Source organism: Myxocyprinus asiaticus, chromosome 16 (genome assembly GCF_019703515.2).
Source record: "Myxocyprinus asiaticus isolate MX2 ecotype Aquarium Trade chromosome 16, UBuf_Myxa_2, whole genome shotgun sequence".
NCBI classification, from domain to species: domain Eukaryota; kingdom Metazoa; phylum Chordata; class Actinopteri; order Cypriniformes; family Catostomidae; genus Myxocyprinus; species Myxocyprinus asiaticus.
Genome location: NC_059359.1, coordinates 47,570,102 through 47,597,467, shown reverse-complemented (window position 1 = coordinate 47,597,467; position 27,366 = coordinate 47,570,102). Strand labels below are relative to the sequence as shown.

Sequence of the window (27,366 nt, the reverse complement as noted above, 5' to 3'; positions counted from 1 at the left end):
CTGGGGTACCAGCTGGGGAAAGGGGAGGTGCGTCCACAAGTGGAGAAAGTGAAGGCGATCTGGAACAGACAAACGCTCGGTTTTGGCATAAGCGCCTCCCTAAACCTTCAAAGTAAACTCCCACTGTTCTGATTGGCTAACATCGTGCAGCCCCTCAAATTCAGCCATTTTTAAACTCAGTCTGAAGAGAACGAACAAGCTCCACAACATTCTAAAACAAAATTTCAGGGTTTACACATAACGCATATCCAACAATTTGCATATATTTAAATATATTAAACTGTTCATCTCAAGCACAACTGTTAACACACACCCTGTCTACATCGGATGCGAGAGTCATGTCAAAAGCAATAGAGCACATTAATATCAAAGACACTGTCTACCATGGAAGCATCCATTGTGGCGCGTCATGTTGCACTGATAGTAAACAGATGTCCCATTCCATTTTGTGCTGTACGCACTGGCGCTACTACTGCCAACAACACAAATAAACCATTTAGAAAGTTCCTGTCATCGGACTCGGTGTATACAGCCTCAAGCTGTTGCGTCATGTCGCGTCAATGTAATGTATTATTCATGTTTAAAACTAACAAACTAATTAGGAAGTTTTATCATGCATTATAACTAAATGATAATTGTAATTTAATAAGAAAGTATGTCATGTTTAATATGGAAATGTTTGCATGTTTATGTAGAGAATGTTGATGTTAACAGATGTCATGGCTCTTGCACCGTTTTCAAGATATAAAAGTTGACTAAATGTACTATTTCGAGCGAGAATAATCAAGAATCCGTTACACAAAGGACTGTAAATCAATTTTGAAAAGGACAGACAAAGTGACCATGTGACTGAAAAGTCACTTCTGATTGGCTCAGGACACATTTGAGGTGCGGTAAATTTCAGCTCAAGACTTTCCTACAAGGAGAAAGTCTTCTCTCTTCTTTGGCATCTCTTGCTTCTTCACTTGCTCTGCAGCTCTGCATCCTCCATGCTCTTTACCTCATGGCTTGCAGCCACACCCCAGCATCTCTCAAGTTCTGTACCATGTAAAAGTCCACGAAGGCTTGGACACCAAGGCCTGAGGAAGCCCTTCTCTTCTCTGCACTACAACACACACACATGCCTCATCATCCATCGACGCAACAGACAACAACTATCCACAATCTTAACAGAGCCAAAACATCGACGGAACCACCAGAACTTTCTACAAAGAGCCCAAGAACCAAGCAACGCAAGGAAACACAACGACAAGCAAGTAAATCTCCAGACTTTTGCTGAAAGTGCTGGTGTATTATTTAAATACTTTGGGTAATCCGATTGCAAATCGATTTAGACTCAAAGAAGGATCAGTGTTTTTTAAGGCATCGTCTACAGACTCCATAAAGTTCCTTTTCTCTGTTTAGATCATTTCCAGTCAAGCTACTCTGTTCACTTTACTCATAAAACTAATCTAACACATCCAAACATCAAACATGTTGTTGTTTAGATTAGCAATAAAGTCTTGTTTGTATTCAAAGATAATTTGACTGTGGTATATTTTAATAAATAATCTTGTCACTTGATTTTTTTATTCTTTTTTTATTTATTTATTTTTCAAATATCCGGCCCTAAAAGCTATACCTAAAATATGTGTAATATTATTTTCAATAAGCCATGAGAATAATATTACTCCAATAAGTGAATTAATCATAATTCCCTTATTAAAGCTAATTCCTTACAATAGAAATTGTGAGCGGATACAACAAGATGTTGTATTACGATTTTAATGGTGGAGAATTTTATTCAGTCTAATTATTTGTCATTTATCTTTCTTATAATGTTTGTTGAATGCGACTAATTCCATTATAAATTTCCCTACATAATGATGGTGGTACACAGCACTTTAATCCGTACCGTGTACATGTATATTAATCAAAATTCTTACAGTTTCAATAAATGCTTTTATTGCATTGGGGATTCAGTTTTGAGTTCTGAAATTTACAGTATGTTTTTATAGTAGAAAGACCTCTTATATGTCAAAATATCAAGGAAAATTTGATTACTCTTGACATGACCCCTTTAATTACGTAGTAGTTAAAGACTCCTAATATAAAGTGGGTCTGAATTTTTTACTTGGATGTAGCTGCAAGGCATTAGATTTAAAACTAATGCCATGAATAACTTTATTCTCTGTGTTGTTTTCTCAGGGTCAGGGTGTGGTCAGAGAGTGGTTTGACATTCTGTCCAATGAGATCATCAACCCAGACTATGCACTGTTTACACAATCTGCAGATGGTAAATGACATCCTCTGTTCAGTCCAATATAATTAAATTGGCTAATATTTGTCCCACTTTTGTCGCTGCATCTTAGTGCTTTTGAGTTTCTGTCAACAATGGAAACATGATGAAGTCTGCAGTCAAAACATGCAGAAATCTTGCACTGGAAGATAACATCTCTTAATCAGCTTGTATGTTGACAGAATGTTTGTATTTTTGTGTGTGCATTCATTTATTCTACAGGTACCACGTTTCAACCCAACAGTAACTCCTCAGTCAACCCAGATCATCTGAACTACTTTAGATTTGCTGGTCAAATCTTGGGTCTGGCGCTCTACCATCGCCAGCTGGTCAACATTTACTTCACACGCTCCTTTTACAAGCACATACTGGGTAAAACACATGGTGTTTCTCTCAATATATGCACTTATGCTTGCTTGTTTATCAGTGCAGACCTTGAGTGAAGTGGGGCTGCAACAAATTATTATTTTGATAATCAATTAAACTAATGATGATTAGAATGATTAATTGACTTGTTAGGTGAGTAACCAACTGCTCTTAACCGACAATTCAGCTTTTGGCTTGAGTTCAGAATCAGAATGAGTTTATTACCAAGTATGCTTACACATACAAGGAATTTGTCTTGGTGACAGGAGATTCCAGTGTACAAATATACAAAAACAATACAAACACAGCAGCGAGACATAGATAATAATAAGAAATAAAATATTCAGAGGTTGTATTAAACATGCTTACTAACAATAAAGTAATGAGGATGAAAGCATCTTTTAAAAAATTCCAACTTGTGTGTGAAGACACGTCAACACAGGTTTGAGGTCAATAATGCCTAACGCTGGTGGTTCTTGCATGTCTCGTAACCAGTTACGCAGCTCCAAGTTTAAAAATGCGGAAGGCCCCTTGTTTGACCGACAGTAAACTCAGACATGTATTATTGGACAGTGGTATTTCTAGCCCACAGAGAATTTATTTTATTTGCTGGCACCTTGACACGATTTTTAACAAAGTCACTCCCGAATCAGTTTTTAGAGATTTTTATTAAAAAAAGATAGGTTTATTAGTAATTTATTACTATTATTATTTAGGTTTTTAGTATCTTGAGTTTTTATATTTTAACCTGTATTTCACCATGAAAATAGCCATAGAAGCTGGCATGGCTCTAAAAACAAAAATAATCAGAATTTTTACTTTCAAGCATAAACTCATCGACAGGAGGGTTTGTAGCATGCATCACATGTATACGTGTCTCTTTTTTATGTTGTTGTATGTAATCAGGTATCCCAGTGAGCTACCAGGATGTGTCATCCATTGACCCAGAGTATGCTAAGAACCTGCAGTGGATCCTGGACAATGATATCAGTGATCTTGGCCTTGAGTTGACCTTCTCTGTAGAGACAGACGTGTTTGGAACCATGGAGGAAGTGCCTCTCAAACCAGGAGGAACTGCTATTCAGGTCACACAAGACAACAAGGTGAAAGCATGTTTTGTCGTTATTTTTTTGAATGAGAGGAACTTTTAAAAACAGGTTTTGAAGAGACTCCTGCATTCTGTGTTCACTGTCTAGCTGTTTTAAAATGCAAGAATGCATCATACTTGTACACCCCCTTAGAAGGCAACTAACTAGGTTGACAGTAGATAGTGAGACAGCACACTGGGTTTTGGAACAGAGCCATTTGTATGCCTGGAAATAAAAAGTATGGTAAATAGAACACAGAAAAATGTCAGTTTGTTTGGCTGTATCACAATAGGGGCAGTATTGTGTTCTTAAACCAACATTAACAAATCAAGCAACCACAGTTTTTTTGGACATGTGCCATAGTAGTATTTTTTAAGGATCAATGGTAAATTAATATGGTCTTACAGTAGCATGGTATATATCAAAGTATTATGGTATTACTAGGGCTCAGCTATTGAATATTGATTTTTTTAGCAACATGTTTGGAAGGGTCAGAAGAATATACAATTCCAATTCTGAAACAGTTGGGACAGTATGAAAAATGCTAATAAAAACAAAAAGGAGTGATTTGTAAATTATAATCACTCTTTGCTATATTGAAAGCACTACAACTACACATTATATGATGTTTTACCTTGTGAATTTCATTTACAGTAATTTCAAATTAGATGATTGCAACACACTCCAAAAAAGACGGGCAATTTAAGACTAATAACAATTTGACGAGTTGAAATAACTAGGCGATGTGAAACAGGAGATGTTAAACTGGTGAGGTAATCATGTCATAGTATATAGGGAGCCTCCAAAAACAGCCTGGTCCTTCAAGAGCAAGGATCATTCGAGACTTGTCAATTTGCCAACAGATGCTTCAGCAAATAATCCAGAACTTTGAGAACAATGTTCCCCAAAGACAAATTGGAAGGATTTTGGACATTTCACCCTCTACAGTGCACAATATAGTTAAAAGATTCAAGGAATCTGGTCAAATCTTGGTGCGTAAAGGGCAAAACGAAAACCATTTCTGAATGTGTGTGATCTCTGATCCCTCAGACGTTACTGTCTTAAAAAACGGTATTCATCTGTAATGGATATCATGAACATGGGCTTGGGATAACTTTAGTAAACCTTTGTTAGTCAACACCACTCGCCGCTGCATCCACAGATGCAAGTTAAGACTTTACTATGTAAAGGAGAAGCCCTACATCAACACTGTCCAGAAGCTTTGCCGATTTCTGTGGGCTTGGTCTCATCATAGATGGAAAGTAGAACAGTGGAACTATGTTTTTTTGGTCTGAAGAGTCCATATTTCAAAATGTTTTTGAAAAAAAGAACGCCGTCGTGTTATCCGGCCCAAAGCGGAAAAGGACCATCCAAGCTGTTATTAGCGTCAGGTCCAAAAGCCAGTGTCTGTATGGGCCAGGGTTGTGTCAGTGCCCATAGCATGGGTAACTTGCACATCTGTGAGGGCACCATTGATGCAGACAGACATATATACAAATTTTGTAGTAACATATACTGTCATCCAGCACCATCTTTTCCAGGGACGTCCCAGCATTTACCAGCAGGACAACTTCAAACCACATACTGCCTGGATTACAAGTGCATGGCTGTGTAAGCAGAGAGTGTGGGTGCTAGACTGGCCTGCCTGCAGTCCTGATCTGTCCCCAGTTTAGAATGTGTGGCGCCTTATGAAGCACACCATACAGCAATGAAGACCCCGTACAATTGTGCAGCTAAAGACTTAGATAATGGATGAATGGGGGGAAATTCCACTTTTTCAAATGAACAAACTTGTGTCTTCAGTGCCTAAATGTTTAGTAAGTGTTATTAGAAGAAATGGTGATGTTTCACAGTGGTAAACACTCGAATGTCCCAACTTTTTTGGAGTGTGTTGCAATTATCTGATTTGAAATTACTGTACATTTTCAAAAACAATGAATTCACAAGGAAAGACTTCATATAATGTGTAGTTGTAGTTCTTTCAATATAGCAAAGGGTGATTATAATTTACAAATCTCTCATTTTTGTTTTTATTAGCATTTATCATACTGTCCCAACGTTTTCAGAATTGGGGTTGTATTTAGATTTTTCATTAAACGTTGTGTTCTTTACAAAACAAAAACAAAAAAAAAACAAAAAGCACAACAAAACAGTTTTCTTCAAACAATTTTTTTATGTATTTAATTTGTAAAATGTATAGGCTGTTATATAGCTCTGTGATAGCTATAAACTTCATGGACACTTTTGCTGGAAATTGATGGCATACACAGCAATACATAATTTTTACCCATTCTTACTGATGCATCTAAGACAATCACATGTCTGTCTCAGAATTTCTACACAACCAGCTAGATACCTTTATCTTGAAGACATATCATAAATAAACAGAATTCGCAAAACAACAGTTTATCACAGAAAACCAAAGGATTTAAAAAAAAATTACGTTCTAACTGAAATTGTGTCTCCTAAACTCTGTCTACTCTTGAACGTTCTAAACAGTTTATTTGTGTTGTTGGCAGTAGTAGCACCTGCGCATGCAGCACAAAATGGAACGGGACACCTGTTTAATGTCGACACGACGCACCGCAATGGACGCTTCCAGCGTAGACCACATCATTGATTATAATTGGATTCTACTGCTTTTGATGCGACGTGCCGCTTGCGTCTGGTGTAGACGGTGTAAAGGCCTTGATATATTTCCAAAGAAGTTCTTCTTCATTCTATGTTTAGGGGTAAAAAGAAGTTCTAAACAGCTGACGGTATACTGTTTCCGAACATTCAGACACCGATCACACCGCAGCATTTAAATATGAGGACACTACATATAAAACCTAAACTAATGTGACATTAAAATGTGTTCAATGACTTTAGCCTCATGAGTAGAATTCAGATGAGGGCAGTGAAAGAAGTTGTTTTAACCACTCGATGATGATTTAAAGTAATATGCAGTAGAAAATGTTTTGTTTGTCTTGTTTAGATTCTGAATTCATGATGCTAATGTGCTTACATGCTATACGCGGCCATAATATACGGCAATTATACTATTATTGTCATTTATGATGACATTGATACGACTGCAAAAATGGACGTATAAAAGAGTAATAATGGGCAAAATTCAGACAAAATAATGATTATAAGAGAGGCATATCTTACTTTGGGCAGATGTGTGAATGGCTTTCGCTGCAGATGGCACATGAGTGAAGCAGCATATAAAACAACAGAGTGAATGGGCACTTGAGAGCATTTGAGTAGATTTGATTCCTTTTGTAGACTAATAAAAAATTAATTAAAAAAATTGAATGACATGGTCCTGCCCACAGGTATGTTCCAGTTGAATACTGAACGAAAAACGTAAACAAAGTAGTAGGTGGAGCTTCAGGTCACACCTAACGATGTGGACCAATGGCAGTAAGAAGGTGTTTAGCAGCCGGTTAGAAGTTTTCCTAAAACTTCACACAGACGAGCTGTTCTGAACCACCGAAAAGAACGCAAAAACATATTCTTTTTGGCCAGATTTTATTCTAAATTATGTCATACCCGTTTGTTTTTTGATTTCATAAAAAAAAATAAATAAATAAAAAAATAAATAAAAAAAAAAAACTTAACTACCATTTTCTTCTTAATTGATAACTTAAGAAAAAGGTTAAGAATATTTTGTGTTCCCGAAAGAAAGAAAAAATCTTCTTAAAAAAAATTCTAATTATCTAAAATGAAATTCTCAAAAACTGGCGTAAATAAAGTTAAAGTTAATATAACCTCACAGTTGTCTTAAATCTCAAAAGGTAAAATGAAATTACGGAGTTGTTTAAATTGTTATGAGTTTTATCATGTTGAGTCAGAAGTCGCAATGGGCTGTTTATGTAGAAATGTGATTTTTAGACCAAAACACTTTTTTGACTGTTTTTGTTTTATTTTTATTTTCAGCCTTTAAACCATGTAAAAGTTATGATGAAATTCAATAAAATAAAAAAATAAAAATTGTTTTGAAGCTTCTTAATGTAGTGACCAATCACGCTAGTCAATTCAAATGGAAGCATAGCGCTCGCTCTCTCTCTCTCTCTCTCTCTCTCTCTCTCTCTCTATGATCTTTCGAGTCCATAGAAACATAATAACATTATATCATTAGAAAGCTGAGACTGTCCTTTAGTCAATAAAACAATGGCGGTTAATGTCATTAAACTCGCATCTCATGCACTTTACATTCAACAAAATGATCGCGAGATGCTTGCTACTTTAAAACAAAGATTATAGATAGATAAACCTATTATCGCTACGATTTACCAGTGTTGAAATATTGCATTTGTTGTATTGATTAAGGCAACATCTAGAGCAGGCTAGTATAACCAGGCAATGTCAAAGCCTGTTATGTTATTCTTAAGAAAAATTTTGAGAACTTCTTAAGAATTTTTCAAGAATTGCACTTAAAATCATTCTTACGAACTTCTTATAAATTATCAAGTTTTGCAATGCAGATAATACTTTAAGTATTGCTCGGCAATACTACTTTTCTCTGTTCATATAGCTTTATTTACTGCATTTTTAACTCTGGTGCTATAGCTTCTCTCACTTTAAAATGTGTTATCAATGACTTCGTGCCTCATTCTGTGAGTAGAATTCACATGAGATTAGTAAAAGAAGCTGTTTTAACTACTAGAGTAATATATATGCAGTAGATAATGTGTAATTTGCCATGTTTACATTCTGCATTCATGGCGCTAATGCGCTAACACGCTATACGCAGCCATAATATGCGCCGATTACACTCTGCTGTTGTATTTATTATGACACTGATACAACTGGGTGTATAGAAGAGTGTTAATGGGCACAGTACAGACAAAAGAATGATGATAGAGGCATATCTTACTTTGGGCAGATGTGTGAATGGCTTTTGGCTGCAGACGACACGAGTAAAGCAGCATATACTGTAAAACAACAGAGTGAATGGGCACTTGGCCTATTTGAGTAGATTTGATTCCATATATACAGTATATATGCAGTGATAATATGCTTGCATAAATAACACATAACTGAAAAAAATCATGCTTACTGCAGGTAGCCCACTTATTTTAGCACTATACATGCCTTGGTGTGAAAATCTGGCAATACCACTTTGACACATGTGATGGCACCCCTGCCCCAAATATAGTAATTCTCTAGCAAGGAGGGACTTCCTTCCCTAATATGTTAAGGCAACCATATTTGTACATGTATGTGTATACAAATGTATATTCATGTGTATTTTTACTGCGCAAGCAGTAAGTGTGCTATTATACATGCAGTACACAAGATATAACTAAATAACAAATTAAATAAAAGGTGTTTATATTGTAATAAAGCCAGAATAAATTAGTGTTATCTAGAAAATATTTACTTTGTATTTAGTCAACTATATATCTTTTTTCTGCCCACTCCTAGAGAAATGTAAGATGTATAGACCTGCAAAGAAAAATTGTCAACTTAATTTAAATTTAATTGTATAGTGCTTTTTACAAAAATGTACCTGTTTTAATACCATACAATTACCTTACAATCCGCAATGAGCAAGCAAAAGGCGACAGTGGTTAGGAGAAACTATGGCTGTCAGTAGAAAAAAAATCATGATTAATCTCATGATTTGCCATCTTTAGAAAGCTGAAAGAAACTGTAATAATGTCAAATTCAATAAATGTGAACTTTTAACTTAAAATATATATATATTTATACCACAGGTCTTTTGAATGCTTGATTGGTTCACGGACGTTCTAAGGTGTGCAATTATTTTTCAAGGAAACGCACGGCTTTGAAGTAGTTCCAGGTCTTGACCGCATGACGGTTCAATATCACCTCGCCAAATTATTTCAGTTATTTCACAGAGCCCTACAGGCTACCACGACAAAGTAACTAATTAAAACAAGACATTGGTTAAAGTAAATCGGTTAAGAACGTCAAACAATGTCTAAAATATCCTACATTTATTTGAATTTTGGTTAAAAAGAGCCCTCACGCTCCCTCTTCTCCCCCGCTCTTACACACACTCTCACACACACACACATGCGCACGCACATGCTCACACACACACACACACGCTCGCACTCGCGCACACACACTCACACACATACACTCGCACACACACACACACACTCACACACATACGCTCGCGCTCGTGCACACACACATATACGCACTCACACACACTCACACACACACATGCTAGCACTCTCACACACACATACGCTTGCACTAGCACACACACTCACACATATGCTCGCGCACATACACTCGCACACACAACCTTTTTACTCCTTTTTACTCCTTTGAAAAGCAGTGCATCCTTCGTTGCTAGTTCTAACGTGATGTTTTTGAATTAGCAGCGAAGGCTTGAGCTGTATTAAAGCTAGATACACTGATCAATACAACGGTTTCTATATTATCTGAAATATCTTTGGGAAAAACCCTCACGCTCCCCCTCCCCCTCTCACACACACACACACTCATGGACACACACACATTATACGCATAACGCACACACTTAAGGCCCAAACATACTCGTGAGAGAAAAACGTCATGTCAGCACACTCCTGCATCTCAGTGGGGATGAAATAAATGTAGTTATGTTTTACAATGGGAATATGGCGACACACATCTTGACGATTTTGAAGCGATGTTACTTCTGACGAGCTGCAACAAAAAAGGTAATTCCAGAAGTGATTTCTCTCATTTTCTGAGTTTCTCTCTTTCAGTCCCTCAAATACAAACTCACACACTAACTCACACGCACAAACGCACAAACTCACACACACAAACACACTAACTCACACACACTAACTCACACACACAAACGCACACATGTTGGTGCAGCTATCATTATGGGACTCTCCATAGACATAATGATTTTTATACTGTACAAACTATAGATCCTATCCCCTAACCCTCACAGAAACCTTTTTGCATTTTTACATTTAAAAAAAAAACATCATTTAATATGCCATTTCCGTTGTGAGGACCACCCAAAAGGTCCTCACAACCAGAAATGTCCTCACAGAACAGGTTGATTCTCAATACTTGGTCCTCACAAGTATAGCAAAACCTGTACACTAACTCACACACACGCACAAATGCACTAACTCGCACACACAAGCACAAATGCACTAACTCACACACACAAGCACAAATGCACTAACTTGCACAAATGCACTAACTCACACGCGCACAAACGCACTAACTCACACTCACACGCGCACAAACGCACTAACTCGCACGCGTACAAACGCACTAACTCACACAAGCACAAATGCCCTAACTCACACACGCACACAAACTCACACACAAACAAACGCACGAACTCACACACACGTGCGCACAAATGCACTACCTCACGCGCACACAAAAGCACTAACTCGCGCGCACAAACCCACTAACTCACACGCACGCACAAACGCACTAACTCGCACAAACGCACTAACTCACACGCGCACTAACTCACGCACACAAACGCACTAACACACACAAGCACAAACGCACTAACACACAAGCACAAACGCACTAACACACAAGCACAAACGCACTAACACACACAAGCACAAACGCATTAACTCGCCAAATGCACTAACTCACACACACAAGCACAAACGCACTAACACACAAAAACAAACGCACTAACACACAAGCACAAATGCACTAACTCGCCAAATGCGCTAACTCACACACACAAGCACAAACACACTAACTCTCACACACAAAGCGCACTCACACACAAACGCACTAACTCACACGCACACAAACGCACTAACTCACATGCACACAAACGCACTAACACACACACAAGCACAAACGCACTAACACACACACAAGCACAAACGCACTAACACACACACATGCACAAATGCCCTAACTCACACACGCACACTAACTCGCACACAAACAAACGCACGAACTCACACACACGTGCGCACAAATGCACTACCTCACGCGCACACAAAAGCACTAACTCGCGCGCACAAACCCACTAACTCACGCGTGCACAAACGCACTAACTCACACAAGCACAAACACACTAACTCACAAACGCACTAACTCACACACACACATGCGCACAAACACACTAAATCACACGCGCGCACAAACGCACTAACTCACGCGCGCACAAACGCACTAACACACGTGCACTCAAACGCACTAACTCACGCGCACAAACGCACTAACACACACAAGCACAAATGCACTAACTCGCACACACGCACAAATGCCCTAACTCACACACGCACACTAACTCGCACACAAACAAACGCACAAACTCACACACACGTGCGCACAAATGCACTACCTCACGCGCACACAAAAGCACTAACTCGCGCGCACAAACCCACTAACTCACGCGCGCACAAACACACTAACTCACAAACGCACTAACTCACACACACACACATGCGCACAAACGCACTAACTCACACACACGCACAAATGCCCTAACTCACACACGCACACTAACTCGCACACAAACAAACGCACTAACTCACACACACGCACAAATGCCCTAACTCACACACGCACACTAACTCGCACACAAACAAACGCACGAACTCACACACACGTGCGCACAAATGCACTACCTCACGCGCACACAAAAGCACTAACTCGCGCGCACAAACCCACTAACTCACGCGCGCACAAACGCACTAACTCACACAAGCACAAACACACTAACTCACAAACGCACTAACTCACACACACGCGCGCACAAACGCACTAAATCACACGCACGCACTAACTCACGCGCGCACAAATGCACTAACACACGTGCACTCAAACGCACTAACTCACGCGCACAAACGCACTAAAACACAAGCACAAACGCACTAAAACACAAGCACAAACGCACTAACACACACAAGCACAAATGCACTAACTCGCCAAATGCACTAACTCACACACACAAGCACAAACGCACTAACACACAAGCACAAACACACTAACACACACAAGCACAAATGCACTAACTCGCCAAATGCACTAACTCACACACACAAGCACAAACGCACTAACTCACACACACAAGCACAAACGCACTAACTCTCACACACAAACGCACTAACTCACACGCACACAAACGCACTAACTCACACGCACACAAACGCACTAACACACACACAAGCACAAACGCACTAACACACACACATGCACAAACGCACTAACTCACACACACGCACAAATTCCCTAACTCACACACGCACACTAACTCGCACACAAACAAATGCACGAACTCACACACACGTGCGCACAAATGCACTACCTCACGCGCACACAAAAGCACTAACTCGCGCACACAAACCCACTAACTCACGCGCGCACAAACGCACTAACTCACACAAGCACAAACACACTAACTCACAAACGCACTAACTCACAAACAAATGCACTAACACGCATGCGCACAAACGCACTAACTCACACACACTAATTCATAAACAAATGCACTAACTTACACGTGCACAAACGCACTAACTCACATACACGCTAACTTGCATGTACACAAATGCACTAACTCAAACACGCACACAAACGCACTAACTCACACACGTGCACAAACGCACTAACTCACAAACACGCACAAATGCCCTAACTCACACACGCACACTAACTCACACACAAACAAACGCACAAACTCACACACATGTGCGCACAAATGCACTACCTCACGCGCACACAAAAGCACTAACTCGCGCGCACAAACCCACTAACTCACACGCGTGCACAAACGCACTAACTCACACAAGCACAAACACACTAACTCACAAACGCACTAACTCACACACACACACATGCGCACAAACGCACTAAATCACACACGCGCACAAACGCACTAACACACGTGCGCTCAAACGCACTAACTCACACGCGCACAAACGCACTAACACACACAAGCACAAATGCACTAACTCGCACAAACGCACTAACTCACACGCGCACTAACTCACGCACACAAACACACTAACACACACAAGCACAAACGCACTAACACACAAGCACAAATGCACTAACTCGCACTAACACACAAGCACAAACGCACTAACACACAAGCACAAACGCACTAACACACAAGTACAAACGCACTAACACACACAAGCACAAATGCACTAACTCGCCAAATGCACTAACGCACTAACACACAAGCACAAACGCACTAACACACAAGCACAAACGCACTAACACACACAAGCACAAATGCACTAACTCGCACTAACACACAAGCACAAACGCACTAACACACAAGCACAAACGCACTAACACACAAGTACAAACGCACTAACACACACAAGCACAAATGCACTAACTCGCCAAATGCACTAACGCACTAACACACAAGCACAAACGCACTAACACACAAGCACAAACGCACTAACACACACAAGCACAAATGCACTAACTCGCACTAACACACAAGCACAAACGCACTAACACACAAGCACAAACGCACTAACACACACAAGCACAAATGCACTAACTCGCACTAACACACAAGCACAAACGCACTAACACACAAGCACAAACGCACTAACACACACAAGCACAAATGCACTAACTCGCCAAATGCACTAACTCACACACACAAGCACAAACGCACTAACACACACAAGCACAAATGCACTAACTCGCCAAATGCACTAACTCACACACACAAGCACAAACACACTCTCACACACAAACGCACTAACTCACACACACATGCGAACAAACGCACTAAATCACACGCGCGCACAAACGCACTAACTCACGCGCGCACAAATGCACTAACACACGTGCGTTCAAACGCACTAACTCACGCGCACAAACGCACTAACACACACAAGCACAAATACACTAACTCGCACAAACTTACTAACTCACACGCGCACTAACTCACGCACACAAACGCACTAACACACACAAGCACAAACGCACTAACACACACAAGCACAAACGCACTAACACACACAAGCACAAACGCACTAACACACACAAGCACAAATGCACTAACTCGCCAAATGCACTAACTCACACACACAAGCACAAACGCACTAACGCACAAACACACTAACACACACAAGCACAAATGCACTAACTCGCCAAATGCACTAACTCACACACACAAGCACAAACGCACTAACTCACACACACAAGCACAAACACACTAACTCTCACACACAAACGCACTCTCACACACAAACGCACTAACTCAAACACACATGCGCACAAACGCACTAACTCACACGCGCACAAACGCACTAACTCACACACGCACAAACGCACTAACTCACACGCGCACAAACGCACTAACACACACAAGCACAAATGCACTAACTCGCACAAATGCACTAACTCACACACACAAACACACTCTCACACACAAACGCACTAACTCAAACACACATGCGCACAAACACACTAACTCACACGCGCACAAACGCACTAACTCACACGCGCACAAACGCACTAACACACAAGCACAAACGCACTAACACACACAAGCACAAATGCACTAACTCGCACAAACGCACTAACTCACACATGCGCACAAACGCACTAACTCACGCACACAAACGCACTAACTCACGCGCACAAACGCACTAACACACACAAGCACAAACGCACTAACTCACAGACACAAACGCACTCTCACACACAAACGCACTAACTCAAACACACATGCGCACAAACACACTAACACACGCACACAAATGCACGCGCACAAATGCACTAACTCACACACGCACAAACGCACTAACACACACACACAAACGTACTAACTCACACGCACTAACACGTGCACAAACGCACTAACTCACACATGCGCACTAACTCACACGCGCACAAACGCACTAACTCACACATGCGCACTAACTCACGTGCACAAACGCACTAACACACACGCACAAACGCACTAACACGCACTAACTCACAAACGCACTAACTCACGTGCACAAACGCACTAACACACACGCACAAACGCACTAACACGCACTAACTCACAAACACACTAACTCGCGCACACGCACTAACACGCACTATCTCACACACACGTGCACAAATGCACTAACTCTCACATGCGCACTAACTCGCGCACAAATGCACTAACACGCACAAACACACTAACTCACACACACAAGCACAAACGCACTAACTCACACACACCAGCACAAACGCACTAACTCACAGACACAAGCACAAACGCATTAACTCGCACAAACGCACTAACTCACACACGTGCGCACAAACGCACTAACTCACACACACAAGTACAAACGCACTAACTCGCACACACAAGCACAAACGCACTAACTTGCACTAACTTACGCGCACAAACACACTAACTTGTTTCTCCAGTAAGTGCTCCAGTAAAGCAGCGCAAGGCTCACAATCCTCTGTTACTAGTTCTAATGTGACGTTTTCAAATTAGCAACGAAGGCTCGGACTGTATTAAAGCAGGATGCCAACTCTGTGGCGAAAGAAAGTAGTTCCTCATAAGAGCATTTTAGGGACGAAAACCTGAAAATGTCTTGAGATAAAACCCTGAATGATGTCTTAAGGTGTGGTAACCGTGGTATAAGCAGAATAATTGACTCCGGCCTGTTGAATTGTTTAAAAATAATGCTGCTGTGCATCGTGACCGCATAACCACCTCGGGTGTGTGTTAATTCAATAGTCCGTCATCAATTATTCCTTATATATACAGTTGCATACCCTGGCAAAAATGTTGAAATTTTGGCATTGATTTTGAAAATATGACTGATCATGCAAAAAAACTGTTTTTATTTAAGGATAGTGATCATATGAAGCCATTTATTATCACATAGTTGTTTGGCTCCTTTTTAAATCATAATGGTAACAGAAATCACCCAAATGGCCCTGATCAAAAGTTTACATACCCTTGAATGTTTGGCCTTGTTACAGACACACAAGGTGACACACACAGGTTTAAATGGCAATTAAAGGTTCATTTCCCACACCTGTGGCTTTTTAAATTGCAATTAGTGTCTGTGTATAAATAGTCAATGAGTTTGTTAGCTCTCACGTAGATGCACTGAGCAGGCTAGATACTGAGCCATGGGGATCAGAAAAGAACTGTCAAAAGACCTGCGTAACAAGGTAATGGAACTTTATAAAGATGGAAAAGGATATCAAAAGATATCCAAAGCCTTGAAAATGCCAGTCAGTACTGTTCAATCACTTATTAAGAAGTGGAGGGGATCTCTTGATACTAAGCCAAGGTCAGGTAGACCAAGAAAGATTTCAGCCACAACTGCCAGAAGAATTGTTCAGGATACAAAGAAAAACCCACAGGTAACCTCAGGAGAAATACAGGCTGCTCTCGAAAAGACGGTGTGGTTGTTTCAAGGAGTACAATACGGCGATACTTGAACAAAAATGAGCTGCATGTTCAAGTTGCCAGAAAGAAGCCTTTACTGCACCAATGCCACAAAAAAGCCTGGTTACAATATGCCCGACAACACCTTAACACGCCTCACAGCTTCTGGCACACTGTAATTTGGAGTGATGAGACCAAAATAGAGCTTTATGGTCACAACCATAAGTGCTGTGTTTGGAGAGGGGTCAACAAGGCCTATAGTGAAAAGAATACCATCCCCACTGTGAAGCATGGTGGTGGCTCACTGATGTTTTGGGGGTGTGTGAGCTCTAAAGGCATGGGGAATCTTGTGAAGATTGATGGCAAAATGAATGCAGCATGTTATCAGAAAATACTGGCAGACAATTTGCATTCTTCTGCATGAAAGCTGTGCATGGGACTCTCTTGGACTTTCCTGCACGACAGTGACCCTAAGCTCAAGGCCAAGTTGACCCTCCAGTGGTTACAGCAGAAAAAGGTGAAGTTTCTGGAGTGGCCATCACAGTCTCATGACCTTAATATCATCGAGCCACTCTGGGGAGATCTCAAACGTGCGGTTCATGCAAGACGACCGAAGACTTTGCATGACCTGGAGGCATTTTGCCAAGACGAATGGGCAGCTATACCACCTGCAAGAATTTGGGGCCTCATAGACAACTATTACAAAAGACTGCACGCTGTCATTGATGCTAAAGGGGGCAATACACAGTATTAAGAACTAAGGGTATGCAGACTTTTGAACAGGGGTCATTTAATTTTTTTCTTTGTTGCCATGTTTTGTTTAATGATTGTGCCATTCTGTTATAACCTACAGTTGAATATGAATCCCATAAGAAATAAAAGAAATGTGTTTTTCCTGCTCACTCATGTTTTCTTTAAAAATGGTACATATATTACCAATTCTCCAAGGGTAAACTTTTGAGCACAACTGTATGTATGTATATCTATATATATATATATATATATATATATATATATATATATATATATATATATAAGAAAGAAAACCAGTAAGAAAACCCTGTTTTAGACTGATCTGTCCTGTGGCTGCAGGTTTGGCTTAACTGTGCTCCAAATCAGAGTGAGACTATTTGAGAATCCACATTTGACTGGACAATCAAAAAACTTTTAAGCTATTTTTAGTAGTTTCAGTGTTTCTGTAGTGACTGTGCTTTGACTCTGTAGGGCCGAATTGTTGAGCCTATGAGTACCATTATATTGCTACAAAAAACGTTTAGGGAAATTTGACCTCACTTTAGTAACTCAAAGTGAAATGCACTCTCTCAAAGACTGTGAAGAAGTGAGTGATAGACATTTTCTCAAATGTTTCTGTGCTCAGGAGGAGTATGTGCAGCTGGTGACGGAGCTGCGGATGACGCGAGCGATCCAGCCCCAGATCAATGCGTTCCTGCAGGGCTTCCACACTTTCATCCCCCCCTCCCTCATCCAGCTCTTTGATGAATATGAGCTGGTCAGTCAATAATTCTCTCATCTCCACATGATGCTCTGCTGCTTCTGTCTCTTTACATTCTCCTCATGTGTGCATTTTTTAGGTTCACTCTGTCTATTCTCTTCCCCTCTTGAGCTCAGAGGAGTCATGGGCTTCACCATTTAGATGCTGCCATGCCATTGTGCTCCACATTTACATTTATATCTGCAGGAAGAAGGCATCTTCTCTCTGGAGGAATTCACCATATATTAATTGCGCCAACTAATAGCAAATTATGTAGCAGCACAAACACACCACAAAAAAAGAAGGGAAAAAAGTTAAATAAAATAAAAATAAATGGAAGTAAAAAATATTACAAATGATTATTATAATAATTGTTTTTCTTTCGGGTGACTGTCTCTCTGTCTGTCTCTCTCTGACTGTTTCTCTCTCACTCTGACTCATATGTCTTTTTACAGTAGTGTCTTGTTTTGCTGTGCTTTTCATAGCATGCTTAAAGAAATTGTTACCTTAAAAATGAAAATTGTGTCATCATTTACTCATCCTCAAGTCGTTGGAAGAAAAAAAGGTGTTTGGCAAAAGCAGCTTTGTCCTGGCTTCTCTTTTACGTACAAAGCATACAGTGACCACATCTGTCAAGCTCCAAAAAGGACAAAAAGCAACCTGGAAGTATCATAAAAGTCTGTTCAGCTCTTGCGCTAGATTTGAAATCTTCTGAAGCTATAAAATAGTTTTGTGCACAAAAAATAAAAATAAAAAAATTATTATGTGGTGAGGTAAATATAACAGAAATTACTTTCTACATTGAATGAGTTTAAGCATGAACTTGAAAATATTAAGTAAATTTTACATTTGTACTCTATTCATATTGTAAAAATGAATAAGTAAATATTATTTATGATTGTTTGCGATTTTTACAATGTGTCATCATGTATCAGTCCTAAAGTAGAAACTCTTGTTATATTTATTTGCTATTTTGAGTCAGTTTCACAGGTAAATAAAATAAGTACATTTTACTTACCTTTTCATAGCTGGTGTTCCCACTAGCAATGGGTTTGATTAATTAATGAGCTTGCATGGTTTCACTGCTTGCAAGTTTATTTACACCATTTTTATTGTTGGTTACACTTCTTGTTTTGTGAAGTCAGAAGTTAATTTTCTACTCAAAAAGACCAGTTCATGATCAAAAATGTCTGTTTGCACGTTAACCCCTTACAAAAAAATCTAAACTAGCCACAAACTTACCGCAAATTTGCCACTCGTTATTTTCGCATGCAAATGAGCTTCTGATTCGCCGCAAATATTTGCCAGATTTTTGCAGCTCTTTACTGGTAGCGGTGAATCTTCGGCAAATCTTTGGCAACAATGGACAATTTGCCGCAAGTTTGCCGCAAGGCTCATTTGCATGTGAAAATTATCATGGTGAATTTTGCGGCAAATTTGCCATGAACTCTTGATTTATTATGGGCCGTCATCGTGTTTAAGTACCATGTACCATGTACATTCGATTTTATACCATTTAAATGTACTTAGAAACACTGTGTGCAAATACTTGCTAAATAAAAATTAGATATGAGTTACCTAGAATCAGACAGAGTATAGATGTGATGGGCTGCTGTTATGCATGTTCAATAGCATCCTGCTTACGTGTGTGTGTGTGTGTGTGTGTGTGTGTGTGTGTGTGTGTGTGTATAGGAGCTGCTGTTGTCAGGAATGCCAGAGATTGATGTTATGGACTGGAAGAGAAACACAGAGTACACTAGTGGATATGACCTGCAGGAGCCTGTTATACAGGTATCACATACACACAACAATGATGTTGCTACACCTGTTTAGGCTAGGGATGGGCAATATAACTAAAATATGTTTCAAAGTTATTCAGTCTTTAGACGATATTCAGTATACAGTACATCTCAATATTTATGTATTTTCTCTGAAATGGCTTTTTCAGTAGATTCAAAATGTTTAATGCAAAAATTTATTGGGTAGTAGCATTCTGTTTTTGTTTCTTATAGAGAAGGGCAGTATTGTGTTTTGAACTAACGCTAACAAAAAAAAGTACCAATAAGTACTATGATACTACCATGGATTTTAGGACATGTACCATGATTGAGCGGTTTGACCTAAATCTTCACAGAATGCTCCTGGGGAGGGGCAGTGGAGGGAGACGTGTTGTTTTAAATGTGTTTGTTTTAGCCTTTTTGTTTTTGAATGTATACTTCTCATTATGTATTTCTAAATATTTTCTACTGTTTTATTGTCTTTTTGTGTGTCTTTGTCAATTACGTTTGACCACTGGGGGATCTGTTCGTGTTGGGTGGGGGGGTTAATGTTCGGGAGGAAGGGTTGTAAATAATATAATGTGATTCTATATATTTTGTTATATTTTTATTATTATTATTATTATTATTATTATAGGTATATATGTTATATGGAATCAATAAAACTGTTAATAAAATTAACAGAAATTTAGTAATTTTCATTTCAATGCACCAATATAATCGTATATAAACAGCCATTTTTACCTGTATGTATTTTTACGAAAACATTTTGAAGCACGTAAAAGGCCATACTGGGAAATGTTTAATTGATGACTTAAAGGAATAGTTCACCCAAAACTGAAAATTCTCTCATCATTTACTCACCCTTATGATATTCCGGTTGTGTATGACTTTCTTCAGCAGAACACAAATGAAGATTTTTAGAAGAATAACTCAGCTCTGTAGGTCCATACAATGCAAGTGAATGGTGAACAAAATGTTGAAGCTGCAAAAATCACATAAGTTAGCATAAAAGTAATCCGTTAGACTTCAGTGGTTTAATCCATGTCTTCAGAAGTGATATAACAGGTGTGGGTGAGAAACGGATCAATATTTTAGTACATTTGTACTATAAATTGTCCTCCCTGCTCAGTCAATCTCCACTTTTACTTTCATTTTCTTGTGTTTTTGGAGATTCACATTCTTCATGCATACTCATGCTGCTGGGCAGGGAGAAGAATTTCTAGCAAAAAAAGACTTAAATATTGATCTGTTTCTTACACTTATCATATCACTTCTGAAGATATTGATTTAACCACTGGAGTCTTATGGATTATTTTTATGTGGACTCTACGTGCTTTTTGGAACTCAAAATGTTGGCACCCATTCACTTGTATTGTGTGGACCTACAGAACCGAAATATTCTTCTAAAAATCTTTGTTTGTGTTCTACAGAAGAAAGAAAGTCATACACATCTGGGATGGCATGAGGGTGAGTAAATGATTAGAAAATGTTCATTTTTGGGTGAACTTTTCCTTAAATCAAATTGCTGAATTGGTGTTTTGAATCCATCAATTGAAATCCTCAGTTCCAACTGATTTACGGAAATGAATCGAACTTGTCTACTGGCCTGTCTTTAGGAAACTTAATGGCTAAGTAAAAAGTGCAATGACGATATTCATGATGTATTCATGACAGCAGCAAAATCACTGAATAGCATATTTGCTATATCACGCCGCCCTGGTTTACATCTCTTTACGATTAGAGTCATGCATGTGTTTGTGTTACAGTGGTTCTGGGAAGTGGTTGAAAATCTCACTCAAGAGGAGAGAGTCCTTCTTTTACAGTTTGTTACAGGAAGGTACGTATAGTTATTTCCTCATGCTGTATTCATGTCTATTAATGTTATTAACATGTTTTAAAACGCAAATGCATTTTAAACAAGTATGATGCTTAATATTGTCAGAAAATAGCCACTGACCATTTATAACCTTGTGTATATCTGCTTGTCCTATATTATCTTGTTGGTTTTCTCCTTGTTTTCTTCTTCCTATTAGTTCAAGAGTCCCTCATGGAGGATTTGCTTTTCTTATGGGTGGCAGTGGCCTGCAGAAATTCACTATCGCCGCTGTTCCCTACACATCCAACCTACTGCCTACCTCTAGTACATGGTGAGAGATCCACATGTGTATGGTGTGCTTCAGATAGAAACACTAGAGGGCAATGTGACTCTTCTGATATTCCTGAGATATAAACACAGAGCAGCTTTATAACATGATCATGATGAAGTGATAGACAGTTACAAAGACTAACAAATAGAAAAAAGTGCTTGTAATGAAAAAAGCATCACTTACCTGTCTGTCTTTGCTCTCGCAGCATTAACATGCTGAAACTCCCAGAATACCCCAGCAAGGACGTCCTGCGAGATCGCCTGCTAGTCGCACTTCATTGTGGGAGTTACGGATACACCATGGCCTGACGCAGGATTGTGTTTGCTGGGACTCAATGGACACAATACACGCACATGACTCACTTCAGGGATTCTTTAACACTCCTCCGATTCAGATGCCTTTCGGTAAAATTTGATATTTTTTGCACAAGCAAACCTGTGACAAGGACACATCAGTGAATAATGTTAATTATTGATAATTCAGGCACCGGTGCCGTTGTGTATGAGTGAATCTGACAAAACATAGCCAGGTCACATTTCTTCCCAAAATCAAAAGGAAAAAAGAAGATTGTAATATCATTTGCATAAATAAATGAAGTCTTTTTTTTGTTTTTTGTTTTTTTAGGAATAAGGGGACGTTATTTTTATTTAGACACATTTTGCTGCCAATTTGCTGAGAATTTTGTATTTTTGTAATTATTCTCATTACTATACATCTAATACAGGTTTTTTTTTTTTTTTTTTTTTACACTAGTACAATAAAAAAAAAAAACTAAGACAGATTATTTTTTTAAATTAATCAAAATTAATAAAAGGCAGTACAACTACTGTAATGCATAAATACTTTACAGTTTACATAATATATCTTTTTTGCATTACAGTTATGAGAATAAGATTTTAAGAATTTAATATACTGCTCTGGAAAACAATTAAGAGACCACTGCAAAATTATCAGTTTTTCTGGATTTACTATTTATAGGTGTGTTTGAGTAAAAGTAAGATTTTTGTTATATTGTATAAAGTACTGACAACATTTCTCCCAAATTCCAAATAAAAATATTGTCATTTAGAGCATTTATTTGCAGAAAATGACAACTGGTCAAAATAAAAAAGATGCAGTGTTTTCAGACCTTGAATAATGCAAAGAAAACAAGTTCATATTCATTTTTAAACAACACAATACTAATGTTTTAACTTAGGAAGAGTTCAGAAATCAATATTTGTCAATCAATCACAGCTTTCATGCGTCTTTTCATGCTGTTGGGTGACTTTGTCACTCCTGGCGAAAAATTCAAGCAGCTCCGCCCTGTTTGATGGCTTGTGACCATACATCTTCCTCTTGATCACATTCCAGAGGTTTTCAATGGGGTTCAGGTCTGGAGATTGGGCTGGCCATGATAGGGTCTTGATCTGGTGCTCCTCCATCCACACCTTGATTGACCTGGCTGTGTGGCATGGAGCATTGTCCTGCTGGACAATGTCCCATCATCACCGATCCTCCACCTGGTTGTCTAATGGTTAGACGGAGACCTGGAGAGGCCTTCAAGCCACAATGTCTCGTACCCACTGTGAAATTTGGTAGAGGATCGGTGATGACCTGGGGGTGCTTCAGCAAGGCTTGAATCGGGCAGATTTGTCTTTGTGAAGGACGCATGAATCAAGCCACGTACAAGGTTATTCTGGAAGAAAACTTGCTTCCTTCTGCTCTGACAATGTTCCCAAACTCTGTGGACTGTTTTATCCAGGTGCGGATGGAGGAGTGCCAGATCAAGACCCTGTCAAGGTCAGCCCAATCTCCAGACCTGAACCCCATTGAAAACCTCTTGAATGTGATCAAGCATAAGATGTATGGTCACAAGCCACCAAACAAAGCATCAAACTGAGCTGCTTGAATTTTTGCACCAGGAGTGACATAAAGTCACCCAATAGCAATGTGAAAGACTGGTAGAGACCATGCCAAGATGCATGAAAGCTGTGATTGATTGACAAATATTGATTTCTGAACTCTTCCTAAGTTAAAACATTAGTATTGTGTTGTTTAAAAATGAATATGAACTTGTTTTCTTTGCATTATTCAAGGTCTGAAAACACTGCATCTTTTTTGTTATTTTGACCAGTTGTTATTTTCTGCAAATAAATGCTCTAAATGACAATATTTTTATTTGGAATTTGGGAGAAATGTTGTCAGTACTTTATAGAATAAAACAAAAATGTTACTTTTACTCAATTATAATTATAATTATAACACACCTATAAATAGTAAATCCTTATATTATACAGTATATATATATATATATATTGTATAAATCTTGCATTAGAATAGTGAAAATTGGGGGTGAAAATGCGCTTAACTGTCATGAAAATGTCACTATGCAAAAATCGTCTTAAAATAGGCTTCATTTTCTTTATGCAAAATATTATTTATTTATTTATTTACATTGTGATTTATTTACATTCAGACATGTTCATGTTTCAAGCACTGCAAAATAAATACTTTTTGTTTTAAGCATAAACCCCACAAAATTTGTTTAGATTAGATCTCTCTGATAACAAGACAATTAAAAACAAGACTTAATATCTTACATAATCTTTTCTTGTTTTAATGATGTTTAGATATTTTTACCAGAAAATACAAAAATTATTGATTTTTTTGCAGTGTGAGATTCATCCTTAAAACATTGCTAATGACTCAACACGGCCTGTATTTCATGCAAGTGCCAATTCCTTTTACATTATAAAGTGTACTTTAGGCTGTATTATTTCAGTAATGATGCTGTTCAACTCACATCATGCTTGCATTGTGTGTGTGTGTGTGTGTGTGTGTGTGTGAGAATGCATGTGAGACAATGAAATGTTTATAGCTTTTATCACAACTGATAAAAAAAGACTATTGAAAATGTATGTTTTCAGAATAGCATTTTTTTTTTCTTGAATTGTTGTATTTGTCTCATGTATGACGTGCTCTAGAAAGTTTGTTAATATTCTCATGATTATTGTGCCATATATATTTTTCATGTACTTCAACATGTTTAGTTCTATATGGGGTCACCATAGTCCAAGAATGATTAATTTTATATTTATGTATGAATTGTGAAGTTAAGTTGTTCTATAAAAGTATCAAATATGGTTTTGTTTGTGCCAAATATTCTTGCAAACAAATCCTCTATAAAGTTTCTTCTTGTAAAAGAAGTATGTGGCTATGCTGGCGTATACTGATTTTTGAATAGGGAAGTTATATCATTTTAGGACTGTAAAATATCTTTAGAATTGGCGATGGTGCATGTAAGCTCTCTGATAATATTAAAATGTAGATATATGAATTATTTATTCTGATTTAGCTTGATTTGGGATTGATTTGTGTATTTGTAATAACAGTGTGGACTGCACAATCTTTTGGATATGTTCAGGTGGGCATCACAAATATTAAAGGATCCATTTTACTGTACATGAGGCTATCTGTTATTTGTTTGTGTTTAAACATTTCGACCAGAAAACTGTTTGTTTGCTCAGTATGTAGCAGTGTCATGACTGTTAACTGTCGCTAAATTACACCTGACCCACTGTCACCCCAAACGCAAAACTAAACTACATTTTTACCTTTATTGAAGAAAAATGGGTGGTTATATTAGCCTGTGCAAAACTCACACCAACATACTTAAGGTGTTGTAGGTTGTTACCAGTGTTGCTAATACGCTTGTGAGTAGTTTTAGCATGGTTGCTATGTGGTTGCTTACTGGCCCAAGTCAAAATAGCCCACCCATGTCTCTGTAATTCATGTTCATAGCCCATTTAAAGGTCCTCTCAATAACTTTTTTGTTTATGTCATCTTTTTTCTTTTTTTTTTTTTTTTTTTTACCCAATTTGGAAGCCCAATTCCCAATGCACTTTTAAGTCCTCATGGTCGTGTAGTGATTTACCTCAATCTGGTTGGCGGAGGATGAATCCCAGCTGCCTCCGCGTCTGAGACTGTCAACCTGCGCATCTTATCACGTGGCTTGTTGAGCGCGGTTCCACAGAGACATAGCGCGTGTGGAGGCTTCACGCCATCCACCACGGCATCCACGCTCAACTCACTACGCGTCCCACCAAGAATGAACCACATTATAGTGACCACAAAGAGGTTACTCCATGTGACTCTACCCTCCCTAGCAACCGGGCCAATTTGATTGCTTAGGAGACCTGGTTGGAGTCACTCAGCACGCCCTGGGATTCGAACTAGCGAACTCAAGGTGTGGTAGCCAGCGTTACCACTGAGCTACCCTCCGTGTTTGTGTCATCTTGGACTTACACTGACACCTTGTGACGTGGATGCAGCATAATTTAAAATCAATAGTTTTCAGTTTCAGATGCCGTTGTAGAAATGTAGTATTTACAGTCAGCCATGATTACTTTAATCAGTGGGTGAAAGTGTCAAATAACAGGATGGTTACTGAGATTAAGTGAGTAGTATTCGGCTGGTCATGTGATTCTAGCATGGCCGCCCCCATGTGCGGACCCTCTCCATGTAGAATAAAACAGCTTTTATAAGGTTACTGAAATGACTGGACTCTTCGTCTCATGTGGGTGCACATGATTTTATACATGCTGTATGTTTCAAAATGACAATTCATTTCTTTAGGAGTAATTTTTTTGAAAAATGACTGCACCTTTAAATAATTTTTAAAAAGACTAACCTTATGAGCAATAGTAACATTAATGCTTGCCTTAGCAAACACCACCGATAATAAGCAGCTTTTTGTGAGTCCTCTTAACTCTGGGCTCACAAACAAAACTAACTCAGACACAACACTGCCTTTCATTTTATTCAGTCAAAGCTCAGCATCTTAAAACCATTTGAAGCTTTACCTGGACCGAGCATCGATTTCTGTCCACTATTAGCATAGTGTGCATGAGG

At 38.8% G+C, this 27,366-nt stretch overlaps 1 protein-coding gene across 3 annotated transcripts in view; it reads left to right on the top strand.

Moving 5' to 3' along the window:
• The window catches only part of hace1 (HECT domain and ankyrin repeat containing E3 ubiquitin protein ligase 1), a 76,759-nt gene extending 53,250 nt beyond the window's left edge, over positions 1-23,509 (top strand). For 2 of the 3 annotated variants that reach the window (XM_051720612.1, XM_051720613.1), the window contains 8 exons: positions 2,188-2,275; positions 2,501-2,650; positions 3,551-3,747; positions 18,432-18,563; positions 20,238-20,336; positions 22,093-22,163; positions 22,360-22,473; positions 22,679-23,509. In XM_051720612.1, the coding sequence (XP_051576572.1) occupies positions 2,188-2,275; positions 2,501-2,650; positions 3,551-3,747; positions 18,432-18,563; positions 20,238-20,336; positions 22,093-22,163; positions 22,360-22,473; positions 22,679-22,781 (954 nt within the window). In that variant the 3' untranslated portion in view covers positions 22,782-23,509. Of the gene's footprint in view, positions 1-2,187; positions 2,276-2,500; positions 2,651-3,550; positions 3,748-6,251; positions 7,649-18,431; positions 18,564-20,237; positions 20,337-22,092; positions 22,164-22,359; positions 22,474-22,678 lie in introns of those variants that run through there. The other variant, XM_051720614.1, reaches the window with a different exon arrangement.
• Positions 23,510-27,366: the final 3,857 nt, after the last annotated feature.